General features: G+C 42.6%; 1 protein-coding gene across 5 annotated transcripts in view; it reads left to right on the forward strand.

Annotated features, from left to right (window-relative positions):
* Positions 1-18,575, forward strand: part of LOC139628878 (receptor-type tyrosine-protein phosphatase F) — a 162,208-nt gene that overhangs the window by 62,894 nt on the left and 80,739 nt on the right. For all 5 annotated transcript variants that reach the window (XM_071491014.1, XM_071491013.1, XM_071491016.1 and 2 more), the window contains exons 3-4: positions 3,793-3,938; positions 4,870-5,011. In XM_071491014.1, the coding sequence (XP_071347115.1) occupies positions 3,793-3,938; positions 4,870-5,011 (288 nt within the window). The remainder of the gene's footprint in view (positions 1-3,792; positions 3,939-4,869; positions 5,012-18,575) is intronic.

The following is an 18,575-nucleotide window of genomic DNA, read 5'->3' on the forward strand; positions in this document are numbered from 1 at the left end:
TTTGTCAGTGGCCCGCCCTCTGGGTCAAATTTAAATTTCACGTCAACAGGTCACACATATGCATGTTTGTGCTTTTAAGTGAGAGTACGAGGGCTTCATGTACACACTGCAGCATAGATACTATGAGTTACTGCTAATAACTACAGCTAGATTAACACCAGCACTTTGTTTTTAAACATTAGGACCAAAAGGGTTTGCATGCATTTCCCTAATAACCCTGTGACTGGTTTGATAATCAGGTTCTGTCAGGCTGTGTGGCAGACAAGAAACACCTTATTAGTCCCACAGATTAAGAGAAGAAGAATGCAGGGTTTTCACTTGTGTTTATTGTGTTTTGCTTTGATTAATTCATTTATTTCATTCATTAGTTGAAACATGAAAGCCTTTTTGCTTCAGTAACAAAAATTGTTGTTGTTTTCTCCTTCTCCACCACCACCCATGCTGTGGTGTGTGTGCAACAACAGTGTTTTGCATGTGGATCACTTCCTGATCTCTCTGGTGTTTTAATTTGGGAATTTAAACCAGTGGTTTGATTGATTGACTATTAATCCAAACATGTTTACCTGTTTTCATTTTGACTATGATAACCCAGTTTAGGTGTTTACCTAATCGTCACTGTGATTAGAGCAATGCCTTGATCTGGTTAGTGTGAATAAGTGAATAAGCGAATATAAAGTATTCATGAGTCGATAACCTCAACCCTGAAATCCTGGCACCTTGCAAACCAGTTACGGTTCTGACAGTTATGGCAGCACTTTCTGCACATTGGCAGCGAGGAGAGAGCATGCGTTAAAGCTTTGTGTGTCAAGATATGAGTTTTGAATGTGATGTATCAAAGCTTAGAAAGTGCAGCTCAAAGCTCGCAGTCACTGAGAGAGAGAAGGATTTGCATAGGTAGGCTTATGTGTTTTCCACCTCGTCCCTGCCATTGTTTTCATGTGACAACTGCCTGACAGCCAGGAAAATGGGACACGGGCAGAGAAAAAAGGGTCGAGTCTGGATTTTGTCTCTCTAAGAAAAGAACTGACAAACCCAACAGTTCAATATCCTCATCCGCCAGTGGTGGCACAGTGGTGGAGGAACTCTGCAGAGCCTCAGCCCAAAAATAAATGCCTCTGCCCTTTCATTGGAGTGTGTTAGGACCACTATTAACCCTGTCTATAAGTCAGGGGTTTGGGGTCACCACAGACCTTTTTTGCGATTTTGTGATTGAACGTTTGACGAGTTCTGGATTAACAATGGACAGCTCAGAATCTGCCATAGTTTCGCCTCAGAGTCATAGGTCAACTATCGAAATTCAGGGGAAGCTTGTTTAAGAGGATTAATACGAGAAAAGCTGAGCGAGGGCCGGTTCACCATTTTCCTCCGCTTATCCCTAAAAATCCTTGATTTCTAACATCCACTGGTTCCTCACTTAAATGTTTGTGGCAGCACATGCGCTCCCATCCTTTAATTTGAAACATCTTCCGAGAACTGTTTAATGCTGCCTGATCCTGCCTCTGAGCAACACGGTGAAAAGCCCCTCTCATCAACTTAAATGCAACTACTATGGACAGATGTTAGCAGCAACTCTTGGAAGTCAGACCGGTGATAATCAGGTCTTGAGGATTCCAGCTCACCACCCATGCTCGCACTGATGCACGCTCAGGCACACACTCTTAAGAGCTTATCAGGTCGGAATCATTAGCTGCTGCCTGCATGTGTGCCGCAGTCACATTCTGTTGCTGTAGAAAAGGATTTACCGCTGTGCTTTTGCTGTTTAAATCTTGTCCCTCGGAGAACCAGGAGGAAAATATCATTCATATGTCAGGTGGGATTAGGTACTATGAAGGGGCCACAGGTCACAGATGGCTGGATGGATGTGTTGGATTACTGTGCATTGCCAAGTACACACAGCTGCCCACTCACACACTACACTGCTCTACAGTACACTTATCTACACTTACAACTTATCACTGTTATGTAAACTGCTGTGGATTTGATAGTATTTTTAAAGGACCATATTCACGTTAATCTGTTTCTGCTAATTTGCCAAGTATTTGACAGTGACCTGCTCATAAAACAGTTGAAGCAGACGGATGCTTGCATTTTCCTTTTAAAAGCTGCGATGAGATGGATCTGTCAGCTCACTCCCGTCATCTTAAACACCCGGCCCTGCCAGATACTTGAGTTTACAATTAATTTGGTTAAGAATTAAGACAACTGCCAAAAAAAACCCATTTATTTGCTAGACTGTGTATTTATGTCAGTGTACAAATGTGGAAACAGATCTTAAGGAATTGTTGTGCTTGTTCAGTGAGCTTCTTTCAGGAGGCGCCACGTATCTCTGTTAGTACCTCTGTCTGTCCAACCAGTTGCATTTGAATGTGCAGAAGCACCTCACATCAAAGTGTTATGTATGCACACACACCTCACTGCCTGCATCCTTGCAGAACCCCTTTTATGGTACGCTGCTTTACTGCCTGAAGAAAGCTCCTGAGCAGAGATGTCCTAGAGCAAGGACAGCAGCCCCCTCTCTCTCCTCATAACCAAGTGAGGGCACAGGGTGAGGATATAACAGGCAGAGCTGGAGAATGTGCCCACTAAAGGTCTCATCCATATCAGAACCTGGTACAATGTTATTCTAACTAGATCTTGAACACCCCCCCCAAACCCCACCTCCTCCCGGCGATGTTATATTAGACCACATAAAAAACAAGAATGGTGGCAGCCATCGCTGAATTCTCCCCAGTGTGTGCTCAGTGAGGGAAGGTTGGCATCTCCTCCATGTACACAGCATAATGATTCACCCGGTTGTGTGCGTCTCCACGGGGCGGTCTGTTCGTCACCACTGCGGTTTAGGTGTTCCCCACCTCCCTCTTTAATGACTCTGGAGATGAAACACAAGCTGACAGAGCTGGTAATAAGGACAGTGAGTTACATTGTCGAAGCCAGACGATGTATTATTCACATCTGAGACTGTAAATGAAGCGTAAAGCTTGGCAGTCGTAGCATGGAGCAAAGGTGTGCTCACTGTAGCAGACAGGCTGTCACTGAAACACGCACCCCATTGTCCCGTGAACAATGACGCTGGGTGTGGCGTTCGCTAAAAACACCCTGAAGGCAAACACGGAACCACGGTTAGAAGTGTTTTCCAAGGTGGTCCACTGTGTTGTTATAAACACACATTATCTAGAAAGACACAAGAGATTTCTGAATCAAAACACAGAAGAAGCCTTGTTTGGATTTAAGGGCATGCCAACCAGTTAATGCCCCATAAGCCAGAAGTTGCAGTTTGAATGCTAAATAACCTGATTAACTCCCAAAGTTTCTCATTTACAAGCATCTTGCTGTTCATTGATTTTTCAACTTGTAGACTTTTTGGGGGAAGAACAGTTCATAGTTCATCTGATAATTTCCTGTTTCTATTCATTTGATGTTTTGCAAATTCACTGTCTGTTGGTGACAGACTTGTTTCCAGTGGTGCGTCAAGGCAAAGGTAAGAAATTGAGCTTGATACAGTGACAGGCAGACACACACGGAGACGACGTGTTTCTCTCGTGACTGAGCTGAAGGTGTGCGAAACAACAACACCTGTGTGTGTTCTCTCATTGTGGCCTTTGTGTGGAGAAAGTGATACTCGTAGATAACCTAAGTTGTACGTGTGGACGTGACTGGTACAGGCACTAACATCACCTTCATCTCTCTTCCTCCCCTTTCTGCTATCCCTTTTTCCCCCTCACTGACTTCTTTCCCTCCCTCTTTTTATCACTCTCCATCTCCCTCTGACCCCCTTCACTCCAACCTCCTCAGGCTTGCCAAGTTTCGTCAAATCCCCAGAGGACCAGACAGGTATCTCGGGCGGAGTTGCATCATTTGTGTGCCAGGCCACCGGGGAGCCCAAACCCAGAATCACCTGGATGAAGAAAGGCAAGAAAGTCAGCTCCCAGCGCTTTGAGGTGAGCAGTCACGCGTGACTCTCAGATCTCTGGACTCTCCCATACACACCCACATGTTCATACATAAATAGAGGCAGGCGCAAACACAGCCCACGTGATAAAACATTACAGCCGTGGGCTTCAGACTGCCTCTCATTAAGCACTCGTCCGCACCATCATCTCCACAGCGTTCCCACAAAGTATACTCTCTCACAGCACACACAATCAAGTGCCCTGTCATTGAACATCACACCAACTCTTCCCCTCACCGAGCAAGACCAGACAGGCTTCTCTTCTCTTTAATCTCCCTCCATCTTGATTTATACAGCCCACTTCATCTCCCCCAGTCTTTTCACACCCGCATCCTTCCCCTCCTGTTCCTCAGCTCCACCATCTCTGGCCATACATCACCTTGATGTATTTACTTGATGTATTTCACTTCCTTCTCTTGAACCCATATGAACAGAAGGAAGAGCATTAGGTGGGAACTCGTACTCTTTCTGACCAGTGTTTCCTCTGTAGCCACAGTAGCTGGGGGGGGGGGGGGGGGGGGGGGTATTCTTTGATATGAACCTTATTGTGCTCCTGCTGTGCATCAGTGTTTCTGGATTTCACTTCATATTATCATTTACTCTAATCATCGTGATTAATTCTCTTGGACATTTTCAAAATAATATTTAATTAGTCATTTTCAGTGCGAGGCTCATATTCTGCAGCAGGACATGAAAAAAGGCTTTCGAGAAACTGGCAAAGCTGCAAATCTGGCAAATGTTCAAGTTTTTGTTCTTTCAGATCAGAAACACAAAAATCAAGACAACTGTAATCTGAGAGAGGAACTGGATCTTACTTAGAATTACATATGTTGCAATAAAGTGATATCATTGGAAAAGGAAAAAAAAAAGGCAGCTAAAAATAACATTGCTGCCCTTTTGCTTTGCTCTGGTTCTCCCAGGTGATTGAGTTTGATGACGGTTCGGGCTCCGTACTGAGGATCCAGCCGCTGCGCACACACAGAGATGAAGCCATTTACGAGTGCACAGCCACCAACAGTGCTGGCGAGATCAACACTAGCGCCAAGCTTACAGTGCTTGAAGGTAAGATAAGACCTTTTTTTTTTTTCTCGCCCCGTTTCTCTCTCCATCTTGCTTTCTCACTCTCACTCTTTTCTCTAAGTCTAATGAATGCTGGTATTGGCGGTGTCATGGTGGAGCAGATATATCTTAATGTAAAGTCCACAAGGTGAGAGAAAATGCGGGGAATGCGTTTTTGAATGAGGTAGTATATAGTTCAGCAATTCAGCACATGTATCACCTGGAATCCAGTTATATTGAAAGAAATATTTGCTGTTTATTGGCTATAATCCTTCTCCCTCTCTCAGTGGATCTCTTAACCTTGACTGAATCTTTTAACACAACAAAGCAACGTTATATTCAATTAAAAACTTCATCAATTCACTCATCAAAACCCTCATAGTGAATAATGTCTGCTGGCTGAAATATATGACTTAAATAAACATTTACAAGTCAGTGATGAACTGAACCTGGAGAAAATGCTCCACATGGACATAAAAACATCTTCCAGAGTGTTTTCACATATAGGGCTACCCTCCATGCCTGCAGGCTAGTTTCACACCTCCATACTCTTCTTGCCCATAGAGTTAATATGAGATTTATGTTGACAGGGGTTCTGCACCCCTCCCAGCTCAGCCTGCTCCCCATATCGCTGCACTATGAAAGAGATTTTTCTCTTTAATCTCTAACTTATTTCATCTGTTGCTTTCCTCATTATCCTTGTAACTGTTATGTGTGATATTTTAGTTATTGACTGTGATTTTGTTTTTCATTGTTTTCCTGCCATTCCTGCGGGTGTAGTGGTTATTTCAATTATTATGATTAATTGATTGTATTTTCGCCATGTGGGTGCTAGTCACCACAGGAGTTGACTTCATTAGAAACTTTGATGAAAAAAGCTCCACAGCTAGCCAGCGGGGGGATTAAGGCTGTCTATAGCCATTACTCTAGCATTAAAGCAGAGCCCCTCTCATTCAAACACAGCCTTTCCATCCCCTTGTTGGAATCCCATCTTTCTTACACCCACCCTTCCTTTTTTCTCTGTCCATGCTGATTTGATGATATCATCAGCCGGGCTTGCGTAATTTTCCCGAAGGGACTTTTCTCCTGCAGAGAAAGGTTTTCTTCCTACCCCCTCCTTTGCACTGTACCAAGAGGAATGCCTGCACAAACAGCACTAACATGACATGTAGCGCACATGAATGAGATGAGATTAATCACAGTGTTAGAGTTGGGGGGCAAAAAAGGACGCGAAGTTCAGATTCCCTCAGACAGAAAACAGTCTTACTCAACAGTGAGCAACTGTTCTCACCAGCTGATGTGCTGTGCATGAAGGCGTCTTCTCTCTGTGATCCTCTGCTCAGTGTTGTAGCTGCTAGCCCCACAATCAGGCAGCATACAGACACATGCCATATGATGGAGGCTTTACTTCTACACATTCACTGCATTCATTTTCAACACGGGGAGGGACCCAGACGTTAAGCCCGTCTGTGTTTTGGCTTGAACCACACGTGCGAGTGCAGTTCTTACACAACCTTTAAATTCACAATGGAATGAAAAGTTACATTTCCACAACTTACCGTTTCCTTTTCATACCACACACCTATTTAAAGCTGCATCCACCAATATTCCCTGCGATAATCATCGGCTGAGTCTGCGTGTCTACTCAGAGGTGAGCCACTTGGAGCTCATTGTTTTGGTCTGACAAACCAAAACAATGTAGGTTCATAAAAAAACTGTGGACAGCTGCTCTCAGCCCACAAGCTCCAGCAGGCCAGTTCTACACTACCTGCTCCGAGTGCAGTGGCAGACAGCCAAAGTAAACGAGCGACTGGTGAAGTTGAAGTCTTTGTTGAACCCTTGGCAAAGCAAAGAGAGACAGAAATTTATTTTCCGAAGCAGGACTCCAGTAGGATGATGCCAAGTTGTTTTGTGTGTGTTGGAAGCTAAAAGATCTGCCAGAACTGATAATGATAAGCTGATACAGTGTAACGGTGTGTTGTTGTGATATTTTTGAGTGTTTCCTGCCCATCATTGTTCAAAAATATCATCATTCAGATTCAAGTGTAAATATGAATAATTGAAATTGTTATATTCATTCATTATGTATATGCGACGCAGCCTAGTTGACAGTCATAGTGTCTGCTCTAGTGTTCATTAACATACATCACGATGGCAAAAGTTAAGAAACACACTCTTAGGTGAAGCTTGTGATAATCTAGTCTGTCAGTGTTATTCTGTTTTATTGGAGAAAGGCTTGTGTGTTATTGCAACTACAGAGGCTGGTAAAGAACACAACCACACATCATATTTAATCAAAAGAGCTCCTTGACTCTGCTCACCCAGAACCCTGAGGATGTGCCAGACAACTTACAGAGATGTTCAAACACGCACACGAATGTCCAACCACACACACACTCATGCATATTCACCGACAAAAACACACTCGGTACAAACACACACACACCCTCATAGAGCATTATCATCAGTTGGTCGCTATTTTTAGACTATTGTTTGTAGCCTAGCGATACATCAAGTTCATATCAGCGGCGCAACACAAGAAAACACAAGGGCAGCACGAAGCAGACGGAGACTAATGATCCGCCCCCTTAATGGGCTGGTGGTAGCCTGAAGGTTCGAGAAGTCGGTGTCACGACAGAGCGCTGCCGTTTGGAATCCTGGACCACATGATGAAATCTGAGGAAAGTGACTGAGAAACTCCAGGTAGCTCTCCAGGTGTGAATGTGTTAGGAAAAATAAAGCTGAGGATTGCCGAAAACATGCAGCGCCTCACTCTAAGTTCCCTGAACGAATAAAGGTAGAAAAAAAATGACTTAATGAGCAAAGACTTCCTGTTTTTCTTTCCAAAAGAAAAGCCCCACTCATGACTTAAAGTGCATGTGACTTAGCATCCACATGAAGTTGTCATAATACATTGAGCGCCCTCATCCAGAGAGGCAGCGAGAATGGTGAAGTCATTATACCGCTAAGTTGATCTGGATTATAGGTTTTAGCTAAGCAAAGGAAGGTCGAGCATTAATTATGATTATTTCATATACTGACTCTTAATTTTGTTATGCCAATCCTGCAAAATGTGGATTATGACAGTCATACTGATGCAGCTTACACATGGGTTCATTGTGCTGAAAGGACGGCTGTAGTCTAGAAAGGAAAATACCAAGTTTCAGAAGTGCGTTATACTGTCTGGAGATTTTTCAGCCTAATTCACTGCATCTTCATTAATTTTATGTCAGTGTTGCCAACTTCTTATGTAACAACACGTTAAGGAATCCCTTCAAGGAATATCTCTTTGCTTAAAAACACGGGTTGTGTCAAAACAGTGATTTATTCAACGGTCTTTCACACTTTAAATTTGAAGTTTACTTCACTGGCAGCTGCTGCACTCTCTGAGTCAATGTGGCTGTCAAATAAAGACTAAGATGAACGTTACGCAACTTTGTATAGAAAATTCAGGTTGTGCATGAATTAATATACGTGTCAACACTGGACCTGTGGATTTATGTCCACGGAGGATGCTACGTCTGCTGGTGACGAATGGCCCCCCTCTCTTCTACTTAACCTGAGCGTATGATCGAAGGGGGTCTGTCAGTGTGCAGTGCAGCCTGCCGCTCACCTGCGTGGAGCTGCCGAGGCATGTATTCACACCAGCCGAGTGGGGCTTTAGCACTTTTGCAGTCATGAGTCTTGAGTCACTCTGTAATTCTGTCACGCTGTAACAGCCCCGCTCTTTGTTCGTGGCGGTTCTCACGCCCCCGCCCGAGAGGTCACTCCACTGAGACTTACATGCAGGCCCAAAGTCAGCTCAGCCATTCTTCATTGTGTGTGTGTGTGTGTGTTTGTGTGTGTGTGTGTGTGTGTGTGTGTGTGAGAGACACACATCCACACACACACAAACACACAGAAAGGTAGAATGAAAAGTATATTTGTGCTTCTTTATTGTTTCTCAGTCATTAAAACAACATCTGAAGCTGCTCGACGATAATCACCTTTTTCTCACCGTTGTGGATTGAATCCTGGTCTACGTGCAGAATTACCTGTCAGATGTGCAATCCAGCCTAGACTCGGTGTGTGAAAGAGAGAGAGTCACTCAGCTGTGTGCAGCTCTGACCTGTATGGTTAAATAATGATGCAAACCATGCTGAGACCAGAGGTGGGGGGCGTGATGGAGGAATGCTGTTGCCGTCACTCTTTTGTGCTGGTTTCTCTTCCCCTCTCGTTTACTTTGATTTTTCCTGTCTTGTCTCTATAACTTTTATGTCTGTGTGTCTCCCCCTTGCTCTGTTCTCTCTCTGTGTTAAACATGGTGGACAGTGCGGTGGTGGTGGTATGACGTTGTGGAGTAGTATAGAGAGATGACCAGAGGGGACAATGACTCATTACCTGGGTAACGATGCCGATGTTCTGACCTTGAGCGGCCCTCTTGAATTGAACTGCCTCAGTAAATGTCCAGGTAAATGGTGCTTGTCTCGGTGATGTATGAAATAAACTACTGCTGGCCAGAAAAGACATCTGAGCTCAGTCTTAAAAGCAGTGTGCTGCCACTTCTCTATGTCAAGGCGATAGTTCATATTTTCATCGCTGTTAACATTTGATGCGCATGTAAAATGCAATGACTCATGATCAAGAAATGACTAAGGTGGTGTCAAAACCATGTCACGACACTAATGGTTATGATAAAACTGATGGGGCTCTGTTGTGCAATGAATAGAGTGATTGTTTTCACAAATGGAAGCTGACGGGTTTCCTCCAGAACAGGCTCCAAATTCTAATGAAATTGCTTTAGGCAGAATCCTTAAAGGTACATCATGGTTTTACTTTTCCTTTATCAGCAAGTAGGGGATTGCAACATTGACAATTCCTGGAAAAGGTCAGAGAGTGTGACTTGTAGCTTAGAAGTAATCAGTCATATTTTCCACATAAAATCAGCAAGATTCTTAATGAGGGGATTCAACACAAACATTGAATTGGGGGTCACATATCACAGAGAAAAGACAGTGTGCAGTGCTCTCACACGCTCACAAATGCTGCTTTTACTTCCTTTTACGGCATGAAAATGAAATGACTCACAATATTGCATTACCTCTGTATTTTCAAAGCATGAATACAAGTGTGGAAGGCCAGAAATCATAACTCCAGCCAAAATGGTTGTGATAATTAGATATCCCAGGAAAGTGAAAGTCTTGACCCTTATCTGCTTCCATTCACACGCTGAAGTTTCTCAGGGAACAGATTCAGCAAAATTCCTCCAAAATAAAAAAGCTAAAACAAGCATAAAAATGTCAAGCTGATAACCGCAGAGCTCCCTGTGATTGGAGAAGATTCCTCAAATATGAGCAGAATCCAGGTATACTCTCTGTGTGACGTCTCTGCTGTGCTGGAGAACATTCTCTCGTCTTTTGGGAGACAGCGGACCCCGTCTCTGGAAAGGAGGAATGTTATCTAATGGGACCAGATCAAAAGCCCCATCATTACTGGAATCCTTTTCTGTCAGAGTGTGAATTAGAAAGGTTCTCCTTCAGACCAGCTGCACACCTTCCCTGGCAACTCCTCTCTGAACATGTTGAGGAAAAAAATGTAATTTTTTGGAAAGGTCAAATGAGAAATATGCAGGAATTCAAAGCTCCTCCAGTTGAAAAGAAAATAGTCCTTTGCTTGGTGAAAACATGTCAAACATCAAACTTTGGAGTGATACAGCTCCTTGTAATTTTAATAGAGTTCTGCTGTATGAGTCCATTATACGCCTCTCTAATTTTAAGATGGGAAGGGAGGCCGTAATTATGCCGCAGTGTTGAAAACTCATCACTTTTTAAACACAGTTTGAAAAAAATTCAAAATGGAATTGAATACAGTGTCTCAGCTTCACTGTGTTGACTGTATTTACAGTAGTGGTCCAGTGTTTGGTGGCAGTAAACAAATTACTGCCTCACCAGCTAGAAAAAGGCCTTTATTTGCTTGGCATGCATTACAGTCCCTGGTGCAGAGGCAGAAAATGACTGCGACACAATGCCAGTAATAAATATCTCAGAAGCCAGGCAAGTGCGGACAACAAACCTGACTGAATAAACAGCATAGAAATCTCATTGCTCCTCTTCCCAGGCAAGATAAATACATACAGAAGCTATATCAGAATGATTTAATACTGAGCCCTGCTTCCCCGACAACTTAATCCTCTGCTTTCCTTTGCACTATTCAAATCATCCACAATGACCAAAATAAGGTCTGTTGTGTAACTGCCATTCCCCCACATTACTTTTTCACTCTCTCTGATTCACTCTTTGAGTGCTGGTGGGTTTCTGTAATGTATGTGCGGCCGTTTTAATAGCTGTTCCCTCGTGCTGTTGGAGAAGGTGAGAGGTCAGTTCATGTTTCACGTTAAATACTGTAGGTTGTTGATGATAAAAGGTGTGAAGGTTTGGGTTTTAGTTTTCGCAGAACAGGTTTGGCTTCCATTTTCAACAGGGCTGTTATTTGTCAAAACATGCAAAAGGAAAACGGAGGAACTAGCTTGCACGCATGCACAGCCATGCAGGGACATGCTCTCTCTCACACACACACACACACACACACACACACACACACCGATCTACAGGTGTACCTCCCCTACTGTATTTCTGAGCTCCATTGTGACGGTCTGTGTCACAGATTTAATTTCTCCCACCATCTGCTGGCTGGAGGCCCAGCGTCGTAGATCATACCCAGGCTGACAGATACAAACTGCATCTGTCTTTGCATGCTTCTTCTCAAGGACTCACACAATATGGCAGGGCGAAATCACTCTGCCGGCCACCCAATCTGCATCCTCACACCCCCACTTCCAAGGACTTGGGCATTGTAAGGAGGACAAATAGCTTTTTAGATTTGGTCAGGTGTTTGTTTCTCCTCCTCTTTGAATGCACAGGAAATTAAGAAGAAACACAAAGAGAAACCTGTTTTTCTAGAAAATCACGCAGGAAAAAAAAAAGAACAAGAAAATCAGTTTAATAATAATAATAATAATAATAATAATAATAATAATAATAATAATAATTCTTTGTATTTTGACCAAACCATTGCTATCGGACATTCTCCCTTCTCAGCCTATCATTTGTTCAGTGCACGATAATACAGATAAAGCGTTAGTCCACATTTTTTCAGGGTGTGTAAGTAACAACCTATAGACACAACGAGCTATGGTGACCCAGAAAAGGTGTCTCTGCATCCTTGCACAGACAATTTCACAACTGACATTGCCGTTATGTTGGTTTCTGTGGCTTTAATCAGCAACAGCAACCCTGCTGAAGTGTCCTTGAGCAAGACATTAAAGCTTCAGTAACCCATGTCAGCTCGTTGTGTATCTGACCTTTTGCTCTAGTGGCTCAGTTTGTGATCAATAAATTATCACAGAAAAAAAAAGACCTCAGTCAGGAAGCAGAATTTTGAAAAATTGAAGGTGATTATCTTCAGCGTTAAGGTAAATAATTCAGGACAGATGCGCCATAACCGATAACCGACGTTAAAATTCTCAATTACCAGCCAAACTGACCCTGGTTGCTTGATGCGCCCCTTGAGATTTGACACTGGACTAAATATTTCACGTTATATGTGAGACATCTGGATGGAGTCATTCTTCTGTCGAGGCAACATTTTGTCATCTGTACTTGTCCATCAGTTGCTCCATGCTTTTGGCAAGCTGTATCTGTAAAGACTGCGATGTCTGGTATGTCTGCAGCGTCAGTGCTGATCACATCTATGGCCTCAGGGGATAGAGACAGAGGGAGAGAAAGAGGGAGAGAGGTCAATGAATAAAACAAAAAATACAGTCAAAAGTGGTTGATAGAGTAAAGGAGAACCAAGAGAGTCGGATGCTTAATTTTAGGGGAATCATTGGAAAATGTAATCTTATTTTTTGTTTTTCCTCAGCACTGGTGGTGAATGAGAACGGTTCTTTAAAAGTCACTCCATCTTTACAGCTTGTTGCTGCTTCCCACCATTTTCTGGATTGTTGATTGCCTGTAATGTGTATTAAAACCTCAAAACACATCTGAAGACTGTCCTAATGACTCAACAGTGGATTTCCATTTCACTCATTTATTCCATAAACTCAGCCACAATTACAAAAAAAAAAAACATCCTGACATTTTCAGGAAAGTCTCATTTTAAGTGGGCCAGTGGTTCTCAAAGAGTGCTTTAACTCATCAGAGCAGAGGACACATTTGCTCAGACTCCCAAGTGCACAGAGCTGGAGCAAGAAAATGGCAAAATGAATGTTGCTGAAATTCTCCCCGTTAGTTTCTGTTTCACTGATGATGCTAATACCAACGCCTGTATTTTGGGGAAGGCATCAAAACCATTCCTCTTGGTAGACTTAAACCAATTATGCTAGGGGGTGTCACAGTGTGGAATTTTTCCTACCAGGTAATAAACTTGTGACAACACCGGTGTCACTGATTAAACCAGACCTTTTACAAGAAAAGACATGTGTCAGCCCAATATCTGTAGATTAGAAGTGTTACCTCCAGATGCTGCCACCTTCATCGTACAAAGTTTGCAGATTGCCTCATTAATGTCATCATGTTCCCTTTTGGCATCGGGTTTAAATCCAAAATATTGCCAAATGGGCGCTTTTGCTTTTCGCTTTGACGCCAAATCCTCAGTCATTGCAACAGCCCTGCAGTGAATACTGCCTTTGGTTGGAGTCCACAGTGAGAAAGAAACTGATATTTCATAATGTGTCTTGTGTATGTATCTACAATAACACCACAAGCAATAGCTGTGAAAAATGTACATCTTTTGTTTAACGTTATTAGCTACCCAGTGGTTGTACTTATTGCAGAGCTATTGTAATGGTGTTCCTGGTAATACTGTGTGTCCATGCACATACTACACAGCTTGCACATGAAAACATTGTCGTTTCTGACTGCTGTCATACATTTATTGCGATGATGTGGCCTGTTCCTGTTTTAAACTTGTATTCACAGCTTCTGTTAATTGTCAGCACATATTGAACTCCTCATCTGGACGTTGTCTCTGGGTTTCAGGAGATATTGGAGATGTGACAAGACATGTGCATCTGTTAATATCTGCACACTGTCAGGATCAGAAAGTGATAATAATGAATTGACATCTGCTCTTAAGTATCTGCCACAAACAGCTGCACCGGGCTTTCATTATTCAATTACAGATTTGACTGAACACTTATTTGTGAGAGCATGTCCAGTGTGATTATCAGTTGTGTTTCACCATGCGTGCATTTGGACTGACACACTTCCTTCCTCCCTCAGAGTGGTAAGTGAGGTAACAGGTTGTTTATACAGCCTTGCTCCTGATGATCTGAACTGAGAATTCTTCCATAATGTTTTTATTGGAGTGTCTTCACTCTAAACCAAGAGGCTATCAGGTAGAGAGAGTCGGGCATATGAATGTGAAGATCCAATAACATTTTTCCAGGGATATAAGCAGCCTCAGTGAATATAAACACAGAGGGTGATGGAAACTGTCACTCACAGATGTGCTCCTGAATCATATTGATATTTCAGGGGGTCAAATGCAAGTCAAACGCTTCCTTACACCTGAGCACTCTGAACCCTGCAGAAAGCTACAGTATAATTTTGCATCAAATCAGTTTGTTCATTGCTTCATTTTGTTCTTTTTACTTTGGTTAAACGTGGTTTATGCTCAGAATCCAACATTTAATAAAGAGGTTTGTTATATTTAATTTCCTCTCCATGGCACAGGAAAACCATAGTTACATAAATTTTAAATCAGAATTGTGTTGGAATGTCTAATAGAATTTTCCGAGTAGCTGATAAGAGCAGAAATTATTTTTGAAAATATACAGGACTCATTACAAGAAATTACTTTTTTTTTTTTTTTTTTTTCAGAGAAAGAAAGCCATATTAAATTTGACATTGCTGTTGAGGCATTTTGAGCTAAATGTGGATTATGGACACTGTGTAAACCCAAGAGTAAAATGACTTTTGATTTCATAGATATCTAACAATTGCTTTATATTATTAGTCTTAGGTCATAATTGCACACTGCATCGTTTGGTTAAGTACAGATGATTTCATGCACAGGTTTTGATGTTGGTAACAGCAAAAGCTGTCTGCATCTGTCCCTGTTCGTCTGAGTCATACATAACCAACACATCAGAAATATAGAAATCCCTGTACAGTGGGAGACAATTAAAAACCTAGTGTAACAACTTTCCAAACTGATGTGCCTCTATTGTAATTTTTTGGGCCACAGTTAATGTGTTGAAGTGCATTAATTTTTAATAGTGTTTCTAATGTTTTGCCAACCCTCATTTATTTAGTACAACACACCAGTTCAAAAATGACACGTTATATTATAGAATAAAACCTGGATTTTTGAGGTCCTCCCTTGTATTATATTACATTTGTATGACACTGATGACATAGTGCATTTTTAAATTCTATGTAGGAATAATAAAGTATGGACAACACATGGGAACAACAACAAAAAAAACAAAACAGCTGTTTCCTTCCTTTAATTTGTTAATAATGGAGCCCGGGGCCTTTACCCCTGCAGGTAAAGAGCAAGGTCCACTGTATAGCTCTGCAGGCCAATGAGTCAACGGCTCCCCAGGCCCTGACTGGCTATGGATGGATGGGCCGGCTGCATGTCAGGGGGTTTCTAATACCTACACTCAATGAGCAGGCTAATGGGAGTCCTTTCACCCTGACCCCTTTTCCTCACACATTTACACACCAAGCCCTCTTGGCTTACCCACTGGGCCATAGAAGGTAGGGGAGAACGGCTTGAGTCACTATCACCCTTACAGCTTGGCCTTAAGCTTGACATTTTTCTCTTGTTTAAGGGGCATAGTCCTATTTTGTCTGAGCAGCTAAGCGGTGTTTCTCAAGGTTGGAGTTGATTGGTCTGCTTACAGCTGTCAAAGGCACTGTTGATTTTGCATGCATTACATCTGCGTCAATATTTTTAACCTGTTTTGCAACGGAAGGTTGAGTGAGCAATCAAGCACAGACCCAGGAATGCCCTGCCTCACACTCACAGTGTCAGGGTATATTCAGTGGTTACTTGAGCACTTGTTCTTTTATTATTTGTGAGGTAAAAACAGAACCTTTTAAACTTTCGCTGTCAGCCATCTATTGACTGTTGCTGTTGGGAAAAAAAAGGCGAGGTTAAAACCAAGATGGTGATCGAACCAACTTCAGAAAAATGGCCACAAAAATAGCCAATAGTATGTGCAGCTTTGTTATAGGTGTTTACTATAGATCACTACCCACTATAATCACAGAAATGTACCAGCTATCAATCAGTGTTCGGTCCAAGGTCATGCTTCTCTTGCCTCCTTGCCACTGTTTACCAGCAGAAACCAAATTATTGCATCCTGCCTCTTTTGAGGTGAGCAGCAAGCAGGTCATGCCACAACGCCATCATTTTGAACACCCATCACTTTTGCAAACTCCCACTTAATCAAAGTTGAGGCTGTCGACGTTGACTCACAGACTCTGTGTATTATTCATTATCTCTGACTGAGAGAATAAGTAAAGGCTGTCACAGGAGCCCAGTCAGTGAGGATTTAATTAACAGAACCTGCCACATTCCACTACATCCACTGCCTTTCTCAGAACTCATAAAAGCCATCCTATCTGCCGTAATTACACTAAACATGTCACAATAAAGCTCTGCCGATGATTAATTTGAGTTGTGGAGAGGATCAATTAATTCATTTATTTGCAAGCCACCGCTCTGCTTCCTTTTGTAGACCCATTTCATTAATCGTCACGCTTCCTGATTTTTGGTCCTGTCCTTGTTCTTTTTTTTTTTTTTTTCTAAGACACCTGGAGGAATAACCTGCCTTATTAGCCACATCACATTACCACAGAAATGTAGCATGAGCCCTGAGGTTTTTCCATTTCGGAGGTAGTTACATTAAAATGAGTAGTAAACCACAAACCGTGTACTTCGTAATACCATAATCTCAAGGGTCTTCAATCAAACTCCTGTTAGTAGGACCACAAGGCAAGAAGTAGAGCTGTAATCTCAAAATGAAAGCCTACAGCTGTGCTACTCATATAGCGTAGTTAATGGAGGATGTGATTCTGTGCAGCCGTGCTTGTCCCACAAGGTGACTCGGTCAGCATAACCATGTGAATTCAGAAGACCACCCTTGGATTGCAGTAATGGGTCGAAGGCCACGGTTATGTACTAACCGGTGCGGCGCAGCATAAATAACAGGCGCGGGGCATCTGGCAGGGCCGTACATCATACTGACGACAGTGGAAGTATGATATCAGATAGGAGAAAGAGGGAGAAGTGGAGATAAATAGGAAAGTGGAGAGAGAGAAATGATAAAAAGAAAGGGAGGAAAGAAAAAAAATAGTGGGAGGGGGGATTAGATGACTGTTATTGATTATCTGTCTGTAAGCGAGGAAGCAAAGCCAAATGTTCTGCTCAGCCAGACAAAAAAGTGTATTATTTCAAAGGTCATGGCATGCATTACAGTCTTTTACTCCAACTACACTCGGATAAACAGCAGAATAACAGCGCACTGATTCGGCCGCCAGCATGTAGGGCTGGGTGTATTAACAGCCACATTAGCAGTGTTTTTGTTATGGCTGAGTTTTCGTGATGGTCCGCTGCGTGCAGGTGTGTCTGTGCACGCAGTTCATATGTCCCGAGGACTGTTTGTTTGATGCACTGCTATCTCCATAGCAACTACCATAACACCTGGTCTAAGAGATAGCGTGCCAGAGACAACAGGCCTGACACGATGTGCAGACGTATTTCAATGCACGTTTCAAAGCACATAGTACATTTGCATTCATTTCCCTGTTGCCTAATCCTAACTGTAGTAAATAGACTTATCTGCCTGATAACAAGCTGTTGTGCGATCGTCAACTACGTCACCGTTCACACCGACTGAGGCCCATCTGTGCAAAGAGTTGTTTTGGAATTTTGCATCTTGTTGTCTCTGTTTTTCAGTCTCCCCATCCTTTTCCATGGAGATTTTCACCATTTTCATGTCATTACAACAGTATTACATCAATGGCCTCCTTGCAGGGCCTTTGATGTTGGGGTGTGCCGTGTCATCCCTGCTGAGGAGACCTCTGCAGTGGGAGTTCTGCCAACTAGTATTTCTCTGAAGAGCAGGAGGGTCTTGCTCACATGCCCTTCATGGCAGAACATGTGAGAAAGCTCCTTGCCCTCCAATGTTTTGCGAGTGAAAAGCACCGAGGCAGTTACATGAATACCAGTCAGGTCTGTCTGCCTTTCAGTGGGGCCCATTAGTCGCTGCCTGAATGTCACAGGAATTCAAAAAGAAACACATTCAAGTAACTCTTACTCTTAACATAAACTCTTACTCTTAACATAAACACATACTGAACTGTAGGAAATCTTAATAAGCAACAACTGCAACCGTGTGTTGTTACTGTAAAAGGAAATTCTGTTATGTCTGGATTTTCTTAATGGATAACCATTACCACTGTCCAACAGAGTGTAACACCGCCATTACCTTTTTGTTCCTCATAAATCCTTCGCAGTGAAACATTTTCCAAGTGAACTTGCTGAATGTGTTCCACACCATCAGCAATCCAAC

The sequence above is a fragment of the Trachinotus anak genome, unplaced genomic scaffold (genome assembly GCF_046630095.1).
Source record: "Trachinotus anak isolate AG129_WGS33_773 ecotype Australia unplaced genomic scaffold, CSIRO_AGI_Tana_v1 ptg000012l, whole genome shotgun sequence".
Lineage (NCBI taxonomy): Eukaryota > Metazoa > Chordata > Actinopteri > Carangiformes > Carangidae > Trachinotus > Trachinotus anak.